Source organism: Acomys russatus, chromosome 11 (genome assembly GCF_903995435.1).
Source record: "Acomys russatus chromosome 11, mAcoRus1.1, whole genome shotgun sequence".
NCBI classification, from domain to species: Eukaryota; Metazoa; Chordata; class Mammalia; order Rodentia; family Muridae; genus Acomys; species Acomys russatus.
In genome coordinates, this window is record NC_067147.1 from 40,726,164 (window position 1) to 40,751,277 (window position 25,114).

At 45.5% G+C, this 25,114-nt stretch overlaps 1 protein-coding gene and 1 pseudogene across 1 annotated transcript in view; one reads left to right on the forward strand and one right to left on the reverse strand.

The window, feature by feature from the left end:
• The window catches only part of Mypn (myopalladin), a 76,722-nt gene that overhangs the window by 21,537 nt on the left and 30,071 nt on the right, over nucleotides 1–25,114 (reverse strand). The window contains exons 4-8 of the mRNA XM_051153161.1: nucleotides 24,995–25,106; nucleotides 23,489–23,560; nucleotides 14,473–14,614; nucleotides 9,170–9,286; nucleotides 7,628–8,000 (exon numbers count right to left, since the gene is read on the reverse strand). Of these exons, the coding sequence (XP_051009118.1) occupies nucleotides 7,628–8,000; nucleotides 9,170–9,286; nucleotides 14,473–14,614; nucleotides 23,489–23,560; nucleotides 24,995–25,106 (816 nt within the window). The remainder of the gene's footprint in view (nucleotides 1–7,627; nucleotides 8,001–9,169; nucleotides 9,287–14,472; nucleotides 14,615–23,488; nucleotides 23,561–24,994; nucleotides 25,107–25,114) is intronic.
• Nucleotides 674–2,447, forward strand: LOC127195252 (60S ribosomal protein L21-like; annotated as a pseudogene).

The following is a 25,114-nucleotide window of genomic DNA, read 5'->3' on the forward strand; positions in this document are numbered from 1 at the left end:
GCACCTGGGCAGGCTGAGGCAGGTGGATCTCTGTGTGTTTGAGGTCAGCCTGGTCTACAAAGGGAGTCCAAGACACTCAAGGTTACACAGAGAACCCCTGTCTTAAAAAAAATAAAAAAAAGGAAAAAAAAACCCACTTGCTATATAAGTTTGAAGATATGAGTTCAAATCCTCAGCACCTCTGTGAAAAGATGGTGAGGTATGGCAGCACACACCTATAAACCTGGCACTGGGGAGGAGGGCAGCAGGATCAGTGGGGCTTTCCGGCTGCCTGTCAACGTCCAAGTTGAGTGAAAGATTGTGTCTCAAGGCAGCAAGCATAGGAACCCACACATACATATGCATACACCACAGGCGCAAATACCACACAACATACATCATGTACACGCATAGCATGAGAAAAAAAAAAAAAAGCGTGGAAGCGTGGCTACTCTTGCAGAGGCTACAGGGTCAGTTCCCAGCACCCACATCAAGGCTCACACCTGCTTGTAACTCCAGTTCAGTGGGATCCAATGCCCACTTCTGGCCTCCAAGGGCACCTGCACACACATGCTGTACATAACACACACACACACACACACACACACACACACACACACACACACACACTAAATAAAGGCATTTAAAAGGAGAAAGAAGGGCCACAGCAGCCATCTTGCAGTAACTCGCCAAAATGACAAACACAAACGGAAAGAGGAGGGGCGCCCGCTATGTGTTCTCCAGGCCTTTTAGGAAGCATGGAGTCGTTCCTTTGGCTACATACACGCGAATCTACAAGAAGGGTGATATTGTAGACATCAAGGGAATGGGCACTGTTCAAAGAGGAATGCCCCATACGTGTTACCACGGCAAAACCGGAAGAGTCTACAACATCACCCAGCATGCTGCGGGCATCATTGTGAACAAGCAGGTTAAGGGCAAGATTCTCGCCAAGAGCATCAATGTGCGCATCGAGCACATCGAGCACTCTGAGAGCAGGGACATCTTCCTGAAGTGCGTGAAGGAGAAGGACCAGAAAAAGAAGCCAAGGAGAAGGGCACCTGGGTCCAGCTGAAGCGCCAGCCTGCGCCACCCAGAGAAGCTCACTTCGTGAGGACTAACGGGAAGGAGCCTGAACTGCGGAGCCCGTTCTGTGTGAATTCATGGACTAATGTACAAAAAGAAATAAAGAACCTGGACTGTAAAAAAAATAAAAGGGGAGAGAAAAGAAAGAAGGTGGACAGTGTAGGAGAGGTGTCTGTGTAGGAGCCCAAGGCACAGAGGTGCCACAGGACTCTTACAGCCTGTTTGTTTCTCTTCATAAATGAATTATTCTTTTTTGGGGGGGGGTCTTTTGAGACAGGATTTCTCTGTGTAGCCTTGGCTGTCCTGGACTCATTTCATAGACCAGGCTGGCCTTGAACTCACAGAGATCCTCCTGCCTCTGCCTCTCCGAGGCTGGGATTAAAGATGTGTGCCACCATGCCCATATAATGAGTTATTTCTACTGGGTAAGGTGAAAGGAAAATGTCTTAAGATCATATGTGCAGGAAGGCATGGAGACTGCGAAACTGTGGTGCTGAGGAGGGTTTACTCATGAAAGAGCGACCTGAAGGAGAAACACATAGGGGATGGTGACATTTCAAGACCACTGGGCTCTCATTCTTTGTAACTGGGTGCTGCTTCTGGCACAGTGAGGGTGAGCTGATGAGCACAAGATCTATTAAAACAAAACATGTTTCGTGCTTTAGAATCGTTAGGAAAGTGAGGGACAGTGAGATGGCTCAGCTGGTGAAGCCTGATGAGCGGAAAGCAATCCCTGGAACCCACACGATAGATTCCCACGCTTGTCCTTTGACCTCCACACATGTGTCATGGCACTCATGTGTGCGTGCCCACACAAACTCTCTCTCCCTCTCCTTCCCCCCTTTCTCTGTCTCTGTCTCTCTCTCTCTCTCAGACACACACACACACACACACACACACCAAAAAACCAAAACACGAAAGCGTTTTGAAATAGAAACTCAACACTTGCCCAGCGAGGTTGTGGGGGACGGTCATTCTAAGACCCCCTAGCTCATAGTAAGAGCTACTCCTTTCTGGCTACAAACTAGCTTTTCCAGTAAGACCGCTGGTAAAATCAGATTAAAGGCCAGCTGCCCACGAGCAGCAGTTCCAGGAACTTTTTCCTGACTAACCAGATCTTTTACAACTTCTCTCTCTTGCTCTGGAATTTCTCCCCCTTCTGTGGTTATAGCAGCCATAAAGGTACACACCTGCTGGAGCATCCCACAGTTAGGTATCCATAGCAACCCTCGCTTAAGCAAATACCCATGCCCCACCCCATGCCTATAAAAACCTTGTGAAATTTTTCAATAGACGGGGCTTGATCAGAATCCAGACTTGCCCTCATTTCTTCGTGTCTCCTGTCCCCCCACTCATCTGCCCCCTCCACAGGTACCCGTTGAAGACCCCTTGGGCCGGTACACAAGATGGTGCACACCTTTAATCCCAGCACTCAGGGAGGCAGAAGCAGGTGGATCTCTGAGTTTGTGGCCAGCCTAGTCTGGCTACACAGAGAAACCCTGTCTCAAAAAAACAAACAAACAAGAAGTCAACATTCATGGTGTTGAACCAGAAACTTCTTTAAAATCTTCCATCTTTTTGAGGTATTGGGGGGTCAAATCCAGCGTTTCACAAATGTTAAGTAGATGCTCTGCCATTGAGTTACATCCCTAGACCTTTTATTAATTTTCTTTCCTTTTTTATTTTTTGGATTGTTGTTGTTTTTTGAGATGGGGCTTCTCTGTGTAGCCTTGGCTGTCCTGGACTCACTTCGTAGGCCAGGCTGGCCTTGAACTCACAGCGACCTGCCTGCCTCTGCCTCCCAAGTGCTGGGATTAAAGACGTGTGCCACTACGCCCAGTTTAACTTTTTACTTTTTTGAGACAGGGTCTCTTATGCGTCCCCAGCTAACCTGGAACTCTCAATCCCCATGCCTCAGTCCCCTGAGTGCTTCGATTACAAGTGTACTGGCAAATATATCCTGTGGACTTACAATCTTTGAGATTAAAGTATTAGGCAGTCAAAATACAAGCCTGGGTATCAAGTTTGAAGGTGGCTTTAGCAACAATTTTGGATACTGTGTGCCAGAACCAGCTCTCCCTGCCTCTGAAGGACAGCTGGTATGCACCCAGACCCAGCAACCCACTCAGTAGCCTTTGCTCAGTAGCCTAAAATCATGTAGGAGAAGTTTGCAAAGGCTATTAGGGCTCTCTCACCCCTGTCAGTGGTTAACTGTTTCCTGGGCTGATCAGGATAATTTATTTTTTTTTTTAAAGATTCATTTATTTATTTTATGTATATGAGTGCTATATTTGCATGTACCCCTGCATCAGATCACATTATAGATGGTTGTGAGCCAACATGTGGTTGTTGGGAATTGAACTCAGGACCTCTGGAAGTTCAGACAGTGCTCTTAATCGATAAATCATCGCTGCAGCCCAGGACAACTCATTCTGAGTATGTGTGCACTGGCCTTACCAGTAGAAGGAAACTAAACACAGTGGTTTTAAAATATAGGACAGCTGTTCCTCTAATTTAGTCAGCCTCAGGATCTGGTTAAAAGACAGACTTCTGCCGGGCAGTAGTGGCAGCCGCCTCTAATCCCAGCCCTCGGGAGGCAGAGGCAGACAGATCTCTATGAGTTTGAGGTCAGCCTGTCCTACATAGTAAGTCCAGGACAGCCAGTACTAAAAAAGAAACCCTATATCAAGAAAACAAAACAAGACAGACTTCCAAGTCATCCAGAGGCTCTGATCCCATGAGTCAGAGTTGGGGGGCTGAGAGCAATGCTCTTGGTCCACCTACCATACCCTGGGTGACTCTCATATTCACACCACTGCACTGCATATCTTCTTGTCTGGGGTCTGGAGGTGTAGAATGCTTGCTTAGCATCCAGAAAGTCCTAGGTTCAATCCCCAGCTCCATAAAAACTGGGTGTGGTTCTGCATACCTGCAATCCCAGCATGAAGGAAGTAGAGGCAGAAGAATCAGAAGGTCATCCTGGGCTACATAGTAAGTTTAAAGCCAGCCTTGGCTACATGAGACCCTGTCTCAAAATAGTAGCAACCAACCAATGAACAACAGCAACATCAAAACCACACACATTTGTCCCCAAAGCATAGGCTTTCTAGTTTATTCTATTTTTTTTTTCCTGAAAGTTTGCTCCTTTTTAAATGTTAATTTTGGAGTTTTTTTGTTTGTTTGTTTGTTTTTGTTTTTTCCTGGGCATGGAGGGCTGAGGGGTAGGAAAGGTGGCAACTCAGGTTATGTCTCTTATTAGAATAAGAAGAAGAAGCCTGTGGCTTCTAAACTGACTGTATATTAAACTAATTTGTGGGGACCGACTCAATCAATCGATATATTCATAAAATTCAGAAGAAGTGCTTCAGACAGCTTGACATTTAAGCTGTGAATTTCAAAAAAAGAACTGTCTTGGCTGGCTGGGTGGTGGTAGCATATGTTTTTTTTTTTGTTGTTGTTGTTTGTTTTTTGGTTTTTTTTTTTTTTTTTTTTTTGGTTTTTCAAGACAGGGTTTCTCTGTGTAGCCTTGGCCATCCTGGACTCACTTTGTAGACCAGGCTGGCCTCGAACTCACAGCAATCCGCCTGCCTCTGCCTCCCGAGTGCTGGGATTAAATGCATGCGCCACCACGCCCGGCTCAGTAGCATATGTTTTTAGTCCCAGAGGCAGAGGTAGGTGAATCTTTGTGAGTTCAAGGCCAGCCTGAACTACAGAGTGAGTTTTAGGAGAGCCAAGGCTATGAGAAACTCTGTCTCAAAAAATCATTAAAAAAAAGTATCATGGTTTTGACTATACAGTGCTGAAAAATGACAGCCCTTCTTTCTGCAGCATTTTAAAAATTAACATTATTTCTATTTTCCATATGAAAGGCTAACTGAAGGAATAAGAAAGAAAGATAGACGGACAGACAGACAAACTCCTGTACCGGGAAGAAAAGCCTGCATTTTAATGCAAAGCTTATGCAGTGAAAACCAGGCAGGCTAAACTAGTGTGAGAAGTCCCCACACAGAAGTGCCATCTGAGGCGCTGGCCTCTCGGATGATGCTGACTGATTATTATACAGTGTGTTTACTGTACTGAAATGTCACACAGTGCCCCATAACTGTACAATTATTGTGTGACAGTTTTTTTTTTTTCCGAGACAGGGTTTCTCTGTGTAGCCTTGGCCATCATGGACTCGCTTTGTAGACCAGGCTGGCCTCGAACTCACAGTGATCCGCCTGCCTCTGCCTCCCGAGTGCTGGGATTAAAGGCGTGCGCCACCATGCCCGGCTTTTGTGTGACAATTTTTAAAAAGAAACAATGGGAGCTGAAGAGTTGGCTCAGCAGCGAAGGGGACTGGCTACCCCTCCTCAGGCTCGATTAACACTCACATGGTGGCTCACACCTGTCTGTGACTCCAGTTCCAGGGGATCCAACACCTGCTTCTGGCCTCAGTGGGCACTGCTATGCCTAGTGCACGTACACACATGCAGACAAATACTGATCCACATAAAATAAATAAAATATTCTTTTTTAACTAGTAAGTTAAAGGTTGTAGGCATGTGGGTTCACAGAGGGTGTATGTATGTGTATTAGGCATGTATATTAATATCTATACTAATATAAACATACATACAATTAAAAGGAAACTTAAAGGGCAAAAGAAAAAGGGCAAGGAATATTAAAGAAATATATAAGCCAGAGGTGGGGTAGGGGGTGGAGTGGGGGGGACTGAATCTCATTCTTTCTCTACCTCTTTGTCCGTCCCCTCCTCCCCAGTTCCTGAGGTGATTTCACCTGCTCTCAGCTCCTCATCTCTGGTTGCCTACCACTAGCATCGCTGAAGAAAGACAAGAGTTGGAATGTGGTCCGTTCGCCTTTCCCACCCTTCTGCTTGTGAAGTCTTCCCAAGCCCCGCCCTAGGAACATGCCTTTGGGAGCTGGTCCTCCGGCTCCCCTTGTGGTTGCCTTCCAAACAAACTTTTTCTCTTTTGCAAACTCATCCTCTCAATGGGCTGCACACTGTGTGGTGAGCAAAGTAAATAAGGCGAATGTCACCTGGTGAGCATTGTGTCATCATCACTGAAGGACAACACACAGGACCTGTTGCTGTAGGATTGCTGACTGTTTTAGGGTTTCTATGGCAATGAAATGCCATGGACCAAAAGCAAGTTTGCAAGGAAAGGGCTTATTTAGCTTACACGTCCACAGGACAGAGACTTAAACAGGGCAGGGACCTAGAGACAGGATCTGTTGCAGAGACCATGGAGGAGTGCTGCTTACTGGTTTGCTCCCCATAGATTGCTCAGCTGTTTTCTTATAGGACCCAGGGTCACCAGCCCAGGGAAAGCACCACCCACCATGGCCTGGGCCCTCCCCCATTGGTCCCTAATTGAGAAAATGTCTTACAGCTGGATCTCATGGAGGCATTTCATCAACTGAAGCTCCTTCCTCTCTGATGATTTACGTAGCTTATAACAAGTTGGCACACAGACAGGCCAGTACACGGACATTAAAGGTTTATATAATTATAATTTCAATGGCTATCTGTAATACACACCATTACTAGCATCAATAGATCTGGATGAAACACAACATGCTAAGGTCATGTTCTATAACTGCGTGGCTGCAGGAGCACTGAAGGTGGGACATGGCTCTGACGTGGGCCCTGTAGACAGTGGAGATCCCGGGCTGAGTCAGAAGGCCAGGGTTTCTTGCATCCCACCAGAGTCATACAAATCATGCTGTTTTACACTGTGTACTCAGTACTAGCAAAGAATGTAAGAATAAGCCAAAGAGTTTCTCTAACAAGATCAGACTAATGCACAGACATACAAGGACCAAAGAACGGACTGTCAGGATCATTAGGTATGTGATAGAGTATTCTATTTGAGGAAAAGTCCAGAAATGCTTTACATGGAGAATGCTAACATTAGAGAGGTGCTTTCTGAATTTAGGTACCACGCTGCTTGGGGTAGAATGTTTAATAAGGAGGATGCCTCCATGATGATGCCAAGATGTACGTTCTGCATTGCACTCAATGTACATTTTCTCACTTGGAATTATGTTTTTCAATTCTATCGCTGGTTTGGTTTGGTTTGATTTGGTCTGAGGCAAAGTCTCATGTAGCCCAGGCTGGCCTCACATTCCATGTGAAGTTGAAGTTGACCTTGAATTTCAGATCCTCTTGCCTCGACCTACTGTGTGCCCTGCTTCACCTACTGCAGTACTGGGATCAAACCCTGGACCTCATGCAGCCTACGCAAGCACGCTAACAACTAAGTTACGTTCCCAGCCCGACTCTACTATTAACATTTTTAAATTTTAATATGTATGTGTGTGTGTGTGTGTGTGTGTGTGTGTGTGCATGTGTGTTCACACATGTGTATGTGGAGGTCAGAAGACGCTTGCGAGAGTCGCTTTTCTTCTGCCATGTGGGTTCCAGGCATGGAACCTGGGTTTTCAAGCTTGTGTGGAATTATCTTTACCCACCCGAGCCATCCTACGAGGCTCCATCTCCACATTTTTTCTAAAGATGAGACTCAACAGGTACTCAGTTATTCACTCGACTTTTACTTACAGTTTGGGTTTGGCCAGGACGGGAGGGGGCTCTTTGACAGGCGAGGAAGGCTCTGGGATTCTGGCTTCCTGTCCATTGAACCTCTCAGGGAAGGAGTCAGGCCTAGTCTGGCTTGTGTTGGCCACTCCGCTCCCAGAAGATGCTTCACTCTCTTGGTCATCTTCGGGGAGGTTGAAGTGCACCCTTAGCCCAGTCCTGGAGCTGGACCGGGGCTCATTATGGTTCACCAGGACCCCTTCAAGTTTGGGTTTCGGGGGCTGGTCCTCAGGAGGAGGCTGTGGGTTGGGCGGGGAGGGCTGTTGTTCTGCCACTGCTGGGTGAGCTGTTGAGTTGGCTGAGTGAAGAGCCCCATTATCACTGATGTCTTCATTTCCTGAAAGCACAACAGGGCTGAGCTGGGATTGTCACCATGACCGCAAATGAGGAAATGTCAGACCAGGTAAACACTCACACACGAAGATGCTTGCTAAAAGCCAGCCAATCCCAAGAACGGTGAAGATGTGGGGGAGAAACTGAATTGAACATCCAAGTCCATGTGGCCCAGTGGAATGAGCGCTTAGTGTATTCGGGGATGTGGGCTTGAGTCCCTGATCGCTACCTCTGAAATGTAAGTGGTGTGTGTGTGTGTGTGTGTGTGTGTGTGTGTGTGTGTGTGTGTGTGTGTGTGTGTACGCGCGCGCGCGTGCGCACGCGCACACATGAGAAGGCCAAAGGACAACTTTAGGTACTCATGGCCAGTAAGTTCCTGGGATCCATCTCCTTCTCCCCAGCACAGGGATTACAACCACAGGCCTGCCTTTTGTACGTAGATTCGGGGAATGGAATCAGGTCCTCAAGTTTGTGAAGGAAGCATGGCACCTACTAAACTATCTTTCAGCTCCATGCAGTACTCTTTGTTTGTTTCTCTGTGTAGCCCTGGCTGCCCTGGAACTCTCTTTGTAGACCAGGCTGGCCTTGAACTCACGGAGGTCCACCTGCTTCTACCTCCCTGAGTGCTGTGATCACAGGCTTGTGCCACCACGGCCGGCTCCATGAAGTAGAAACTGAAGATAACAGTTTTTTATATAGGATGGCCCTCTCATATAACAACTATTTTCCTGTACAATACTTCTTGCTGGGCTGGAGAGATGGCTTAGAGGTTAAGAGCACTGGCTGCTCTTCCAGAGGTCCTGAATTCAATTCCCAGCAACCACATAGTGGCTCACAACCATCTATAATGAGATCTGGCACTCTCTTCTGGAGTATAGGCACATATGCAGGCAGAATATTGTATACATAATAAATAAATAAATAAATTTTTAAAAAAAAACCAACTTCTTGCTGTGTGTTCTGGAGCTTCAAACACAGATAAATCTTTTGTTTTACAGATGGTTTGTGAGTGTTGCATGTTGGACCTGGGTCCTCTGGAAGAATAGCTAGTGCTCTTCACAGCTGAGTCATTTCTCCAGCCCCAAATTTAAATCCTTACGGTTCATATGCGAATCAGGAAGGAAAGATGACCCCGAGGCTCACACTCAAGTCCCACTGCTAGGGAGCACTCACCTCTCACGTCCAACCGCGCGATGCTAGACACCGTGCCGTATTTGTTGCTTGCCGTGCACGTGAAGCACCCCGAGTCCTCTGAGAACACCTCAGCAATGACTAACGTGCAGATCTCCTCTGTGTGCCAGCAAGACAGGAAAGGTTAAGGACTTAATCATGGAGACAGAATGGTGAGACTTACTGATACCAAACGACGCAGCTACAAAAGTTGGTGTAAGGAGCTGACTTAATTGGTTTGTAGCCATTTGGTCAAATTGACTGGTTAGGAGGCTAAGAGAATCCAAAGATACAAAACCAACCACGCCCTGCTGACAGGCTGAGTGTACTGACAAGAGGGTTGTGTGATAATGTGTTATGTTTTACACTAAAGGAGCCCTCTAACAACTGAGCTACATCCCCGGAAGGGGCAGCTCAGGCTTGCCTCAAACTCCTGACTTCCTTGCCTTCTTCTCTACGGCCTTTGCCAGCTAGGATGAAGCAAGACCAGTGGTTACACATGATACATATGGTTTCTATGTTGTCAATACAGATGAAAAAAAAAAAATCAAACTAATAATAGGCTTGTCAAAAACCCCAGTAACAAAATAGGAGTCAAAGGAAAAGGAAGTGTGTGTGAAACAAAAACTAGTGAAATCGTTTTCTTAACCCACCTCTTGTTATTTTCATGAGGAAGTTTCACAGTGAAATAATTTTAAACAAAGGCCAAAGTTTAAAATTGGGCAGAAGGGCTGGAGAGATAGCTCAGTGGTTAAGAGCGCCACCTGCTCTTCCAAAGGTCCTGAGTTCAATTCCCAGGAACCACATGGTGGTTCACAACCAACCCTCTTCTGGCCTGCAGGTGTACATGCAGGCAGAACACTCTATACATAATAAATAAATAAATAAATCTTTAAAATTGGGCAGAAGGGCTGTGGTGTATATCTCAGTAGGAGAGTTCATGCCTAACCTGTGTGAGGCCCTGGCTTTGATTCCCAGTAGCATGAAAGATTGGACAGATATTCACTGTCAGAAAATGCCTTGCTTAAGTGGCAGCAATTAGTTGATAGAGAGTAGAAACCCCAGGGGAGAGAGCCAAGTGCATCTGCCTTCAGTCGTTCCTACACATCAACCTGATACATGGCATGAAGTCTGTGCATGGCCGGGCTGGTGATTCTCATCTAGGACTAGAGCCTAAAACCAGTACGCTTAGATATTTTTTGACAACTAAAAAAAGAGCAGGGTCATTACTAAAGCAGCTGTGTTAGGGGAAGCTTGCCATCTCTGTTACGAGTGAGTTAAGTCAACTAGATCCTCTAGAACAGGGGTTCTAAACCTGTGTCCATGACCCCTTTTTTGGGGGAGGGTGTAATGACCTTTTCACAGGAGTCGAATATCACATTTCTTACATATCAGATATTTATATTATGATTCATAACAGTAATAAAATTACAGTTATGAAGTAGCAAGGAGAATAATTTTATGGTTGGGGGTTGGGGGAGGGGGGTCACTACAGTGAGGAACTGCATTAAAGCCTTGTAGCGTTAGGAAGGCTGAGAACACCTGCTCTAGCAGAACTCCCCAGGAGGCCACGACAGATAGGACTGGTTACTCCTTAGGCGAGAGAATCCTTGTCTGCAGTCTAGCACAGGTCTGAGGTAGGACTGTTCCGAGCTTACTTCTGGAATGTCTTTGATGTGAGAAGAGATTGGTAATGAAATTGCAAACAGTCTCCTCGCCAAATGCAGCCTGAGGTGCCTGGTTTGTAAACTCACGTTGTCCACAGGCGCATGCTTCAAGGCTGCCACTTCTATTTCAGTATTCTCCAAAGCCAAATCAAGGAACAGCACACACATTTTATTTAACCTCTATACATTTCTGAGTCTGATCTATAAATTATTTCTTTATTTTATTTTGACTGGTTTTGGGGATCAAACCCCATGACTTTGAGTAAGCTAGTCAAGGGTTCTCACTTATCGATAGTACCAGCCTTATCCATTGAGTTTGAGACACAAAGGCTGTGGGATTGGAATTGACCTGGCATCAGAGAAATTTCAAGCCCAGTTTTAAGGAGGGTATGAAATGAATGGAAGTAATGGCCAGAGGGAAAAGACCCCCCAGGAAAACGTAAAAAATTAACTTTATTCATATCAGCTACTGAATTGATACGCAAATTGGAACAGGCCCCATCCTTCCCCCTCCTACAGTAGCAACTGGAGTTCATTTGGATCTTGCTAGAAACTTTTGTTTTCACTTTTTCTTGATGTACAGTAATTGCAACACATTTGCATGTATGTGTATCTCAAACGATTCATCACATACTAATAAGTTGAAGTTGAGATGCTCTTTACCTGGTTCCGCCATGGATCGAGGTTCTAAAGGAAGAAGAAACAAAAGACTGTCAGCGGTTACTCAGCTGGGAAGCCACACCTCCACCAGAAGCTGCCTGTAGCATCCCAGCCTTCCTTTCTTGCGGGTGAGGTGATAAGGCCCATGTGCCAAGATTAAGTAATGACCCGGTACCAGTGACCTCAAGAGGGCCCCAGAGGGGCAGCTGGAGAGCAGCTCAATGGTGCTTCGTCTTGGAGCACACCTAGGTTCACACAGGGAACATAAGCTTCAGGGCCCCAGGCAAGGAAGAGTGCCAGAGGGAGCTGGGATGCGGGAGGACTAGCCCTTATCTCTCTTTCTCTATCACTTATCATCCTCCTCCTCCTCCTCATCCTCATCATCATCTCTCAATCTCTTTCCATATATTTGTATGTATATAATATACATACATACAAAATCTATCTTCTATCATCTCTATATCTATATCTATCGATCATCTATCTATCATTTGTCATCATCTATCACCTATATAGCTATAATTTATTACTATCTATCAATTATCTATCTATCTATCTATTCTCCATCTACCATTTGTGTGCATTTCACAGCCCTCAAGTGGAGGTCAGAGGACAATCTACAGAAATCAGAATCAGCTCTTTCCTCCCATCATGTGGATCTAACTCAGTGCTTTTTTTTTTTTTTTTTTTTTTTTTTTTAGAAAGAGAAAGGATTTCTCTGTGTATTCCTGGGTGCCTGGGATGCACTTTGTAGACCAGGCCTCAAACTCACAGAGATCCACCTGCCTGGGATTAAAGGCATGCACCACCACTGCCTGGCATCAGACTCAGGTCTTAAGGCTTGAAGGCAAGAGCCTGTGCCTCCTCAGCCATCTCACTGGCCATGACTTTCTTTACCTAGAAGAAAGCTGTGGCTGACGTTTGAGAAGTATTTCTCAGCTCTGGGCTCTCAAGTGCACGTAAAATGTAGCTTCTTTCTTCTGAAAGTTTGTAAGCTCAAGAGCCCCAAGACACACCAAATACTCCTAGTAGGCAGGTTCATTATCTTGAAATTGTTTGGTTTTCCTCAAAGCACCTACCACAAAATACAGGTGTTCCACATACATTTATCCAACAGCAGGCCTCCAGCCTACCCATGGCCTCTCCTCTACACAATACACAGAACCACTGAACTGTTTTTGCTCTCTCAGTTAGATGGTATTAGAATTGTTGCTGTTGCTGCCACCATGCATGTGGAAACCAGAGAATAATCCTTAAGAGTCAGCTCTCTTCCTGCACTGCACCGGTCTGTGGGTAGAGGCAGCTACCCTTGCCCACTGAGCCATCTTGCTGGTCCATGACTTACACTAGTTTTTAAAGGTAACAAAACTTGTAGCTTAGTGGTAGAGCTCTTGCCTGGCAGGCAGAAGGTCCTGGGTTCAATGCCTAGTACTACAAGAAAGAAAAGCATTATAATTATGGCTAGCAAAATGGTTCAGTGGATAAAGGCACTTGTTGCCAAGGCTGGTCGCCTGAGTTTAATTTGCCAGACCCACGTGATGAAAGCGGAGACCCTACTCCTGCAAGTTGTCCTCTGACCTCACAGGTGTGCTGTAGTACATGTATGCACACATACAAACACACATATGACAAATAAATGTAACTAAGATTTAAAATAATTAAGAAACATATTGCCAGGCATGGTGGTACATGCCTTTAATCCCAGCACTTGGGAGGCAGAGGCAGGCAGATTTCTGTGAGTTTGAAAGCAGCCTGGTTACAAAGCGAGTCAGGACAGCCAGGGCTACACACAGAGAAATCTTGTATCAAAAAACAAAAACAAAACAAAACAACAACAAAAAAGAAACCTATATTAATATGGAAAGATGTCTATGAAGTTTTGTGTAAGAAAAAAAAATCAATTATACTTGGGTGTTCTGGAACATACTTTTTTAGTCTCAACACCTGGGAGTCGGGGAGCAGGAGGAATCTCTGGGAGTTCAAGCCAGTCTACATAATCTGAGGTCAGCCAGAGCTACACAGTGAGACCCTGTCTCAAAAAGCCTGTAATCCCAGCACTTGGGAAGGCAGAGACATGCAGATCACTGTGAGTTTGAGGCTAGCCTGGTCTACAAAGTGAGTCTAAGACAGCCAAGGCTACACTGAGGAACCCTGTCCCAAAAAAAGAAAAGAAAAAAAACCTCCCAAAATCAATTACCAAAAAAAGATTCATTTTTTAAAAAATTAAAATATGTATGAAGAAATCATGGAGAATATATAGCAACATATTAATACAATTTATTCTTTTTTCCCCTGTTCTTTTGAGACACGGTTCCTCTGTGTAGCCTTGGCTGTCCTGGAATCCCTTTGTAGACCAGGCTGGCCTCGGACTCACAGAGATCTGCCTGCCTCTGTCTCCTGAGTGCTGGGATTAATGGCGTGTGTGCGCCACCACGCCCTGCTAATAAAATTTATTCTTAAAAAAAAAAAAAATTTATTCTTAGGGACATTCTTTTGCTTTGTTTGTTTTTGAGAAATGGTTTCTCTGTATAGCCCTGGCTATCCTGGAATTTACTATACAGACCAGGCTGTCTTCAAATTCAGGGATTCTCTTGCCTCTGCCTCTGGAGTGCTGACATATGCCACCACCTCCTGGCCTTAGCAGACATTCTTACAAATGATTTTTATGTTAGTTAAAAAAAAAAAAATCTTTACATGTGTGGGTGTTTTTTTCCTGTATATATCTGTGTGCCCACAGAGACAGAAGAGGCTATCTGATCTCCTGGAACTGAGGCAGGCAGTTGTGAGCCTCCATGTGGGTCCTGGCAATTGAACCCAGGTCCTCTGGAGGAACAGCCATGCTCTTAACGGCTGAGCCATCTCTCCAGCCCTTTTGTTAGCATTTTCCTATGTATTTGGTTTGTGGTTAAAGACATAAAAACAAACCTAGGTGAAACCCTTACTTGAAGAAGTGGGACTATGTGAAAAGCACGGACTTACTCTTCTGTAAGATCCTGAAGTCTGGAGAGTCCTCTATCAAGGTCCCTTCTCTGTACCATTCGACTTTTGGGGATGGGGCCCCTTTCACTCTGCACTCAAAGACAACCAGCTGGCCCTCGGAGGCTGACAAGTTCTGTAGCATCTGGGACGAGAGAAGCACTGTTACCACCAATGCATGTGGGGGAGTGAATCCCAATCCTGGATTTTAGGGATGCCGTCTCCACCCTTGGACTCTTTGCAACTCTTCTGTGCCCAGCAGCTTCAGTGCAGCGTATCCTGAGTCTAGTTCAGAAGACAGCGCCATCCAACCCTTCCCAGGCTCTTTCCTCATTAATCCTTGCCTTTGCCTCCGTTTCAGTGCTAGTCAAATTTGTTAAATATTAGGTAAGACATTTTGAGTAAATGGAGGTCATTTTTTTAGTAATTTCTGTTTTTAGTTTGTTTGTTTTCTTTTGTCATTCAGTCCTACAATTTTGTATGTGTGTTTGTATCTTTTCTTTTCTTTTTAAAAAATTTATTCATAGCCAGGCAGCGGTGGCGCACGCCTTTAATCCCACCACTTGGGAGGCAGAGGCAGGCGGAATGCTGGGAGTTCGAGGCCAGTCTAGGCAAGTCTAGGACAGCCAAGTCTACAGAGAGAGACCCTGTCTCGAAAAACAAAATCAAAACAAACAAAAATTATATTCATTTTACATCCTAATTGTAGCCCCCTCCCTCCTCTCCTCCCAGTAACACCCTCCCTCCCTCTCGCCTACCCCTAGACCTCAAAAAGGGGAGCCCTCCTCCCCTACCATCTGACCCCAGCCTATCAAGTCTCATCAGGACTGCCTGCATCCTCTTCCTCTGTGGCCTGGCAAGGACGCCCAGCCAGGGGGAAAGTGATTAATGAGCGGGCAACAGAGTGCATGTCAGAGGCAGCCCTTGCTCCCCATATTAGGGGACCCACATGGAGACTGAGTGCCTATCAACTACATCTGAGCAGGGGGCGTCTAGGTCCTCTCCAGGTATGACCCTGGTTGGTGCAGCAGTCTCTGCAGAACCCCTGGGCCCTGGTTTATTGGTTCTGTTGGTTTCCTTATGAAGCTCCTGTCCTCTCAGGGTCTTTCTTTCCCCCTCCCCACTCTTCCATAAGACTCCCGAAGCTCGGCTGTGAGTCTCAGCATCTATCCCCTGCTGGGTAGAGTCTCAAGCTGTGTTTTTTAAACAGTTTTTTTTTTTTTTTTTTTTTTTTTTTTGGTTTTTCGAGACAGGGTTTCTCTGTGTAGCCTTGGCCGTCCTGGACTCACTTTGTAGACCAGGCTGGCCTCGAACTCACAGCGATCCGCCTGCCTCTGCCTCCCGAGTGCTGGGATTAAAGGCATGCGCCACCACGCCCGGCTCTTTAAACAGTTTTTGTCTAAACAAAACTTATTGTACTTTGTGCATTACCATGACACATTTATAACCCTTGTCTAGTGATGTGGGCTGCGTGGACATATCCCGCTTCCAACAGCTGTGAGCGATGCCTTACACAAAAACCCATAAAAATATTCTTAAAATTTCACAAAGTGGAGTGGTTTTGGTCAGCTGCACAGTTTTCAAGCACAAGTTTTGTAGATGGCAAGGTCTTGTCCCAGTGTCCAAAGGTTGAACAGTTGACTTTTAATTCAGCCGTGTCTGTGAATTGGCACTATGACAGCCAGGGGGCACTGTAGTTCAGTGTCACTATTTTGTTTTTTAAGTAGTCCCAAATTAGTTTGCTGAAATCATTCATGACCTGAATATCACAGAATGGTTTCTGAATTAGTAAAATTGAAAAAAAAAAAAAAAAAAACCCTAGCCATTCCTTACTTCCCCAACATATCTTATAACGACAAGATAGAAAGCAGGCTGTTATGGTCTTCTCTGACCTCTGGGGGAAAAAAATCTTTGCTAAAATGTCAACACTGGGGCCTACTGAAACCTGTCTCAAAAAACAAAACAAACTAAAACAAAACAAAACAAAACAAAAAACCCCAAAACATTGTGTTCCTCTGGAAAAGCTGTACTCTCAATCACTCCAATCCCTCCGTTTTTCCTTTGAAAATCCTGCTTCCTGTCTCACCCCAAGATTCTGTCCTGTCTCTTTTTCACCATCGTGTTACCACCCTCCACAAGATCTTTACCAGAGCTAAGCCAATATCAGTGTTATACCCTTGAAACCCCCAAACTATAAGGTATATAAACATCTCTCCCATATAAAGGACCCAACCTTTGGTATTTCATTACAGTAACAAAACAGAGACAAACACACACAACGCACATAGACCTGCACATTCATGTAACTTCACCAAAGGGGAACAGGATAAATTAAACAGTCCTCAACTGAGAAAGGCTGGGTTAATCTTTACTAGAAAGTATGGATCTGAATGAAAGTCACTATTGTCAACAGTCCACAGCCTCCTGAGGTGAGACAATGGTTAAAGTACACGTCTGCCTCGTTTGCCTCATAGAGATCTTGTTCTAGTTCGTTCCTTGTAGACCTGTCACAGTCTGGAGGGCCTCCATGACCATCAGCCCTGGGACCAGCATGTCTGCTCTTCCTCAAGATATTTGGAAGCTTCCAGACATAGAAGTTTTTACTGCAGAATAAATGTGACTGTGTACTTCTTTGTCCCTGCCCTGTAGTGTCAGGTGTTATAACTGTGGGTTCCTGCTTAATCTTAGCTCTGAGGTTCATTTTGTTGTTTATCTGTTGTTGTTGTTGGTGGTGGTGGTGGTTGTTTGTTGGTTTGTTTGTTTCAGGAGGGGTTGAGACAGGGTTTCTCACTTTCTTTGTAGACCACGCTGGCCTTGAACTCACAGAGATCTGCCTGCCTCTGTCTCCTGGGTGCTGGGATTAAAGGTGTGTGCCATCACATGGGGCTTGTTACTTCTTTTTAAATCCAGATGTTTCAGCTCCTTTGGACATGAAGCAAGTGAGTGTGTATAGTGCCTTAGGCTGGAGTTGGAGAGAAAGAGAGAGAGAGAGAGAGAGAAAGAGAGAGAGAGAGAGAGAGAGAGAGAGAGAGAGAGAGAGAGAGAGAGAGAGAGAGAAACAACAACAAACAGACAGAAAGGCCCTTGACTATTTGACTAGTTGGCTGCCTTGGGTGCCCCAGGCAAAAGTTGATACAGAAAAGTCCCTGGAATCGGTGGGTTGGGAAGAGGGAGAGAGAGGTTTTCAGAACTCTGGATCTGGCCACTGGCCCAGTTATCTCAGGGTTTCCTGCCTCTGCTGTTATATAATGTGGTGCTCTTCAAATTCTCGCTTCCCCTGCCCCCTTACACTCCTCAAATTACTGCTGAAGCAGCCAGAGCCAGGGCCACCGCCGCAGCCTTGAAAGCCCGCCAGGGCAGCTGCCATTGAGTGGGAGGTGACAGGAGCAAGATTCTAATTTGGTCACCACCCTCCCTCCACACTCAAGAAGTGTGAGTACTGCTCCCTTCATAAGCCGAGTCAAGTGGTTTTGATGTTGCAAAGAGGAGGAAGGGTGGCCTAGCTCCATACACAGAGTGTTTAAAAACATAAGGAGGGTGGCGAGATGGCCCAGGCGGGGGGGGGGGGGGGGGGGGGGGGGGTGGGTAGAACACTTGTTGCCAAGACTGACAGCCTAAGTTCCACCCCTGGAACATACAGGGCTGAGGGACAGAACTGACTCCTGCAAGTTGCCTCTAATCTTTTGCATGGGCCAAACTCACCTCCACCCCCACCCCCACATAAGTGAATAAATGTAAAATGAAAAGAAACAAAGTATAGAAGGTAGCCTGAGGGCGTAACTCAATTGGCTAGAGAAGCTGCCTAGCAGGCACAGAACCCTGGGTTTGGTTCCCAGCACTGCATAAAGCAGGTATGGCCACAAATAACGTTGTAACCCTGGCACTCAGGAGATGGAAACAAGAGGATCAGGAGTTCAAAGTCATCCACTTCTACTTAGAGAAGTTGAGGTCAGCCTGTCCTACATGGTCTAAAACAACAACAAAACGCAGGGGCTGGGGGATGTAGCTCAGTGGCAGAGCCCTTGCCTAACACTCACAAGCACACGAGCAAACGAACTGCACAGGTGCTCTCTGTGAGTAAACTCAGACAGAACCCATAGTGTGCTCTTCACTGCGTCAGCATTCAGCTGGGCACTTCTCCTTCTCACTCAAAGCCTCTATAAAGGAAATCTAAGTGCCAGGTGGTGGTGGTGTCCACATCATTAATCCTGGCACTTAGGAGGCAGAGGCAGGTGGAGTTCGAGGTCAGCATGGGCTACAGAACAAGTTCCAGGACAGTCAGGACCACACAGAGAAACCCTGTCTTGAGGGCCCCTCCCCCTAAAAAAGAAAGAAAGAAAGAAAGAAAGAAAGAAAGAAAGAAAGAAAGAAAGAAAGAAAGAAAATGGGGGAAAAATGAAGATAATCACTTTCTATCATCAAAGAAGAGGGGGAAAAAGGAGTTAAATAAAATCCCACTCTCTAATCAGTGCTTTAGAAAAAAAATGACATCTTGCCGTAATTGGCAAAGAACTGCTTTGTTGCGCTGTGTAGAAAGTGAGTTGCTGGAGCTGGGCTGCCAGTGTCCCTACAGAGATAAACAGCGACTGAATTCATGCAAGTCTCCTGCTATCATTGCTTGGTGGCGTAATACCATCCTTGGTAACTGTGACTCAGAAATTCGCTAATGACACTGGCAGGGACTGTGACCTCAATCCTGCCCTCACTGACGCAAGCACACTGTGGCTGATAAGTCCCTCTGGAATTTGAACCCCAGCCTATCCTGGTGCCTCACGTCCCTGGACAATTCTGATCCCATTTATGGAGGCAAAAGGGGGCAGAGAAAGCCTACTCAGAGCTTGAGTCTGTGTACCAAGAGCTGATTTCCCACCAGCAAGCTAATGTTTTTATAGACTTCACTATCTATATCTAATGATCAATTCATCCCCATCAGAACATCTTAATCAGAAAGAGGTGACCAGAATAACCTCAGTAAAAGCAGTTAAAATGGATGCTCCTATTGAGCTTGGAAATTAAGTATAATTTCCAACGGACACTTGTCCAATGGAGCATGCATGTAATCGCAGCACTTGGGGAGGCAGAGGCAGGCAGATCATTGTGAGTTCGAGCCCACCCTGGTCTACAAAGCAAGTCCAGGACAGCCAACAACAACAACAAAAACAAGAATTAGTATTAAATGGGCCTATCTGACACCCTCTCTGTGTCTCTGTATCTCTCTGAGGGTTTAACGCAGGGCTCTGTGCTTGCTAGGTAAGTAGCTAACCACTGAACTACACTCTGAACAGATTTTAAAGGAAAAGAAAAAGCTTCTGGAACTTAGTACTTGTTTTGTTTTGTTTTTTGTTGGTTTTTCAAGACAGAGTTTCTCTGTAGCCTTGGCTGGGATTAAAGGTGTGCACCACCATGCCCACCCATGGAACTTAGTTTTTGAGAGAGGGTTTTTCTATGTAGCCTAGGCCAGCTTTGAACAGACCCTGTCTGTCTCATGATCCTGATTGTTAGAACTATAGGAATGTGTCAATGTACCACACTGCACTCTGTAAACTTCTAGCTGCATATTACACATAGTTCCCAGGGGGGAAAGCCCTATGACACAAACAGCGTTATCTGTGACGGATGTACAGATGTACGCTCTGGGTGATCTGAATCTTTGGTGGTAGGTGCTGAGAACAGGGAGACAAGAGACGTTATTGGAACCAGAGGTTGAATATTTAGTGGTTTAGCCACTTTTGAAGAGTCAGCACTGACTCTCACCTGTGACAAATTGCTTTATTTCTGCATCATTTTTATGCTGTATCTTAAGGCTAGATGACTTAGCAATGTCAGTAAGAGATTAAAAAAAAAAAAATAGGTCTACTGCCTGGCATGGTGGTGTACGCCTTTAATCCCAGCACTTGGGAGGCAGAGGCAGGTGGATCGATGTGAGTTCAAGGCCAGCCTGGTCTACAAAGCGAGTCCAGAACAGTCAAGGCTACACAGAGAAACCCTGTCTTGAAAAACCTAAAAAAAAAAAAAAAAAAGGCTACTAAGTATAATGCACTAGAAAATTTCACATTTGCCATTTTTCTTGAAACCAGGGTTCATCTTGGGTACTCAAGAGATTTGGGAATAGATAAATCTTTGTTGCATGGGGGGCTGGCACCCTGTGCATTGTAGAGTATTTAACAACATTTCCACATGCCACTGGCACAGACCTCTCATGTGACAACCAAAAGTGTTTCCAGACATCATCAATGAATCACGGAGAACAAAATTAACCACAATTAATAGCCATGGCTCAACCCATAATTTCTTTTAGAATAAAAATATCTTTGGGTCTACAGGTGCTGTTCATACTAAGAAGAATGTCATGAAGACACATTTGGTTTTCTTTTTTCCTTTTTTTTTTTCCGAGACAGGGGTTCTCTGTGTAGCCTTGGCCATCCTGGACTCACTTTGTAGACCAGGCTGGCCTCGAACTCACAGCGATCCGCCTGCCTCTGCCTCCCGAGTGCTGGGATTAAAGGCGTGCGCCACCACGCCTGGCTACATTTGGTTTTCATAACACAAAAAAATCCAATGTGAGCCAGGCATGGTGGCGCATACCTTTAGTCCCAGCACTCCGGAGGCAGAGGCAGGCAGATTGCTGAGTTCAAGGCCAGCTTGGTCTACAAAGTGAGTTTCAGGACAGCCAGGGCTACACAGAGAAACCGGGTCTCAAAAAACAAAAAACAACAAACCAAAATCCAATGTGATTTTGTTTTCCACCTTTGAACTCATTGTCTTGGGCAATGGTGTGTGTTACACACAGAAAGGATCTCAGTCTTAGAAGTGGGAAAACTTGTTCCTGTTCCCAATTCGACCATTAGCATAGGCTGAATTTTATTGTAATCTCTGGCCCTCCCTTGATTTTTCTCTTTGTAAATGAAAACCGCTGGCTGAATTTTTGAGTTCAAAACAAAGACTGTGATTTAGAGTTTGATGACTCCACAGTTGCTAATGTGATGGAACAGACAGGTGAGCTATTTGTCCTAATCTAGGCTTTATGATGACTCTCCAAGGATCACTTAACTCTGTTTCCTTGAGCACCAAAGGCAAGCCCCTCAACCAGATTCTCCTGAAAGTCAGGATATAGCTCTAGAATTACAAGTGCCCAGAATCCTGTCACCTGATCTCCAGGAGTGGCTGTTTAACAACCTTTAGAATGGCATAAAGGTCATTGTGGTTAGCAGTGAGCACATTTCCCTCATTACAAAAAGTGTCATTAGAAATCTTGAAACTTGGGGCCGGGCAGTGGTGGCACATGCCTTTAATCCCAGCACTTGGGAGGCAGAGGCAGGCAGATCTCTGTGAGTTTGAGGCCAGCCTGGTCTACAAAGCGAGTCCTGGACAGCCAAGGCTACACAGAGAAACTCTGTCTTGGAAAAAAATATCTGAGACTTCAGAGGCAGGTGGATCACTGTGAGTTCGAGGCCTGCCTGGTTTACAGAAGTGAGTCCAAGGATAGTCAAGGCTACACAGAGAGACCCTGTCTAAAAAAAAAAAAAAAAAAAAAAAAACTAAATAAAATAAAATAAAGAAATCTGAGACTTGGGACAACTGCAAAACTTGGTAGCCTATGGCCTGAGGAGCAACACGCCTATGTTTTATTGTCACTGTTGTGATACATATCTTACCCATGATTCTCCATCTGTGAGACTGCGGAGGTAGGAAACACAAAGAGAATGTGAAAGATTACTACCAGAAATGGATGAAGGAGCAGGCCCAGAGCCTGACTGACAAAACAATGGCTGCGTTTCAACAAGAGACCTCCAGCTCCTCTTCTTGTAGGGGTCATGACCCCACCTGCCCCCAGTCTCCTGGGTCCTCCTCTCCCTGGCATGATGCCTGCACCCCACATGGGAGGCCCTCCCATGATGCCAGTGAGGGCATCTCCTGGGATGGTGCCTGTGGGACCTGCTCCTGAAACGAGGCCACCCTGTGGAGGCCACATGTCCACGATGCCTGGGCCTGAGGCTCGCCCTACGATGGTGCCCACTTGGCCAGACAGAGAAGAGCAGAAGGGCCCTTGGTCAGTTTTGTGTTTCTTCTTCTGTTTCACCAGGAGCTCCCTGAGCTGAGCCTGAGTGGTTTGTTTGTTTGTTTTTAGCTGCAGGATAAGGAAGATTTCTCCCTTCCTAGCAAGGAGAATAGTTTTGAAGGGGAGAAGTGGGATTTTCAAAAAGTTGTTGCCTTCACTTGTTTTGTAAAGTATGAAAATAAAATCGACAGCTGTTTCAGTTTAAAAAAAAAAAATGAAGAAAAAAGAACCTGAGACTTGGAGATGGGTTGGAGATATACCTTAGCTGACAGAGTCCTTGCGATGCACATACAAGGCCCCAAGATCAATTCTTAGCAATGAATAAATTGGGCGTAGCAGTTCAAACCTGTTATCCCAGAACTCAATAGCAAGAAGTTCAAGGTTATCTTAAGTTACACAGCAAGTTCAGGGCCGGCCTGGGGCATAACAAGATCCTATCTCAAAAAAGCAAAGTAAAGCCGGGCGGGCCTTTAATTCCAGCACTCGGGAGGCAGAGGCAGGCGGATCACTGTGAGTTTGTGGCCAGCCTGGTCTACAAAGTGAGTCCAGGACAGCCAAGGCTGTCTCGGGAAAAAAAAAAAGTAAATAAAGTAGCCGGGCGTGGTGGCGCACGCCTTTAATCCCAGCGCTTGGGAGGCAGAGGCAGGCGGATCGCTGTAAGTTCGAGGCCAGCCTGGTCTACAATGTGAGTCCAGGATGGCCAAGGCTACACAGAGAAACCCTGCCTCGAAAAACCAAAAAAAAAAAAAAAAAAAAAAAAAAAAAAAAAGTAAAATAAAATCAATATACCTGGGGCTAGATGTGATACCATAGAAACTGACAAAATGTGCACACACACAAAAACCACAAGTCCTACACTGTATTTCCAAGAGGCAAATCCTGAGATAAACTGGGGCCCTTTGTCTGGGTTCCGTGGTGTGTAAAGTCCCGCCGGAAAGAGCAGGAGTCTTATTTGATTACCTTTGTAAACACTGGAGCTGCAATGATAGGCTTTCCGTCCAGTCCTTGCAAGTAGTTGGTAGGACTCTGACACTGTTAGGAGGGAATCAACAAAACATCCATTGTCACCAAGATGACTGCAGGACAGACCTAAAGATACCAGACTTTGTTCCATAAGATTAATCTCAAGCCAAAAGACCAGTGCTTTCTAAATTCATGAATCATAGACTGTAGACTGTAGACTGAATCAAAGGCATTTCTTCCTAGGTCAGGCTAGAAAAAATACACTTTCCCGACCCTATGGGGTCCAGGCTACTAGCACTAACTGGAAGGGGACTCATCAAGTCCCTGGGGCTACACAAATCACAGCTTAAAGAGCAATGTATTTGGATTCCAAGTTGACCCTCCCCGCATTATTGAAGAGGTTAGATAAGTAATCCTGAACATTCAAAAAATGGTAGATCTTAAAAATGTATTTATTTGGCCACATGTGGTGGCGCACTCCTTTAATCCCAGCACTCGGGAGGCAGAGGCAGGCGGATCGATGTGAGTTCGAGGCCAGCCTGGTCTACAAAGTGAGTCCAGGACAGCCAAGGTCACACAGACAAACCCTGTCTCAAAAAATGGGGGGGGGGGGGAAAGGCATTTATTTATATCATCATTAACATGCAGCACATACATTCAGAAAGCATAATTTCATTTCTCAAGGCACATGCATATGCAATGTTTTTATACATGAATAGAAAAATGCCCGGAAGTCTCTCCCAGCAACTATCACTATTGACTGGAGATTTATTTGAGGATGTAGAGATAGATATTTGCTAATGTTGGTGGGTTTTTGTTTCTTTTAAAGATTTTATTTTAGTTTTAGTTACATGTACAGGTATGTGGCTTTGTTTGTGTATGTGCCTGCAGGTATCCACGGAAGCCAGAAGAGGCAAGTGGATCCCAGGAGCTGGGATTACAGTTGGTTGTGAGCTGCCCAAAGTAAATGCTGGAGATTGAACTCAGATTCCATCTGCAAGGGCAACACTTGATCTTAACCACTGAGCCATCTTCCCAGCTCTCGTTAAAGTTTTTACTTAATGTGCTTCTATACACTGGGTGCTTTATAATAAACATTATCATCAACGTGAAAGATGTGAGTCTTTATTATTTTTCTCACAACAACAACAACACTGACTTCCTGCTTATCTTAGTAAGTAGAACCATTCCAAGTTCCATGAAATAAAGTTAAGATACACACCTGTCGATTCATGTACGATTGGCACTTTTTATTAAATGGGGCAGCGGGGGGTGGGTGGGGAATGGGGGTGGGAAATGTCATGAACTAACTTGTCAAGAGTCTCTTTTCCTGCGGTGTTTTCCCAAGGCGTTGGAGATGAGGTTCCCAAAGCCTTTGGAAGCAATGAGCTCATGCAGCCGCAGGACAAGGCAATTGTGTTAATGATAGATTTACAACAGAGGGCCATGAGCCTGCCATGCAAGGTGGTCATGGTCACTTGTGTTCAACCTGGATCCTCGTACCTGCTGGACAGTGGACACTCGGGGCTGGGCCACAGAAGGCTGGGCTCGTGCTGCTGGAGGAATGGCTGCAGAGGTAGTGGAGGCTGATGCCACCTCATTTGGCTTCTGGATTCTGAGAAA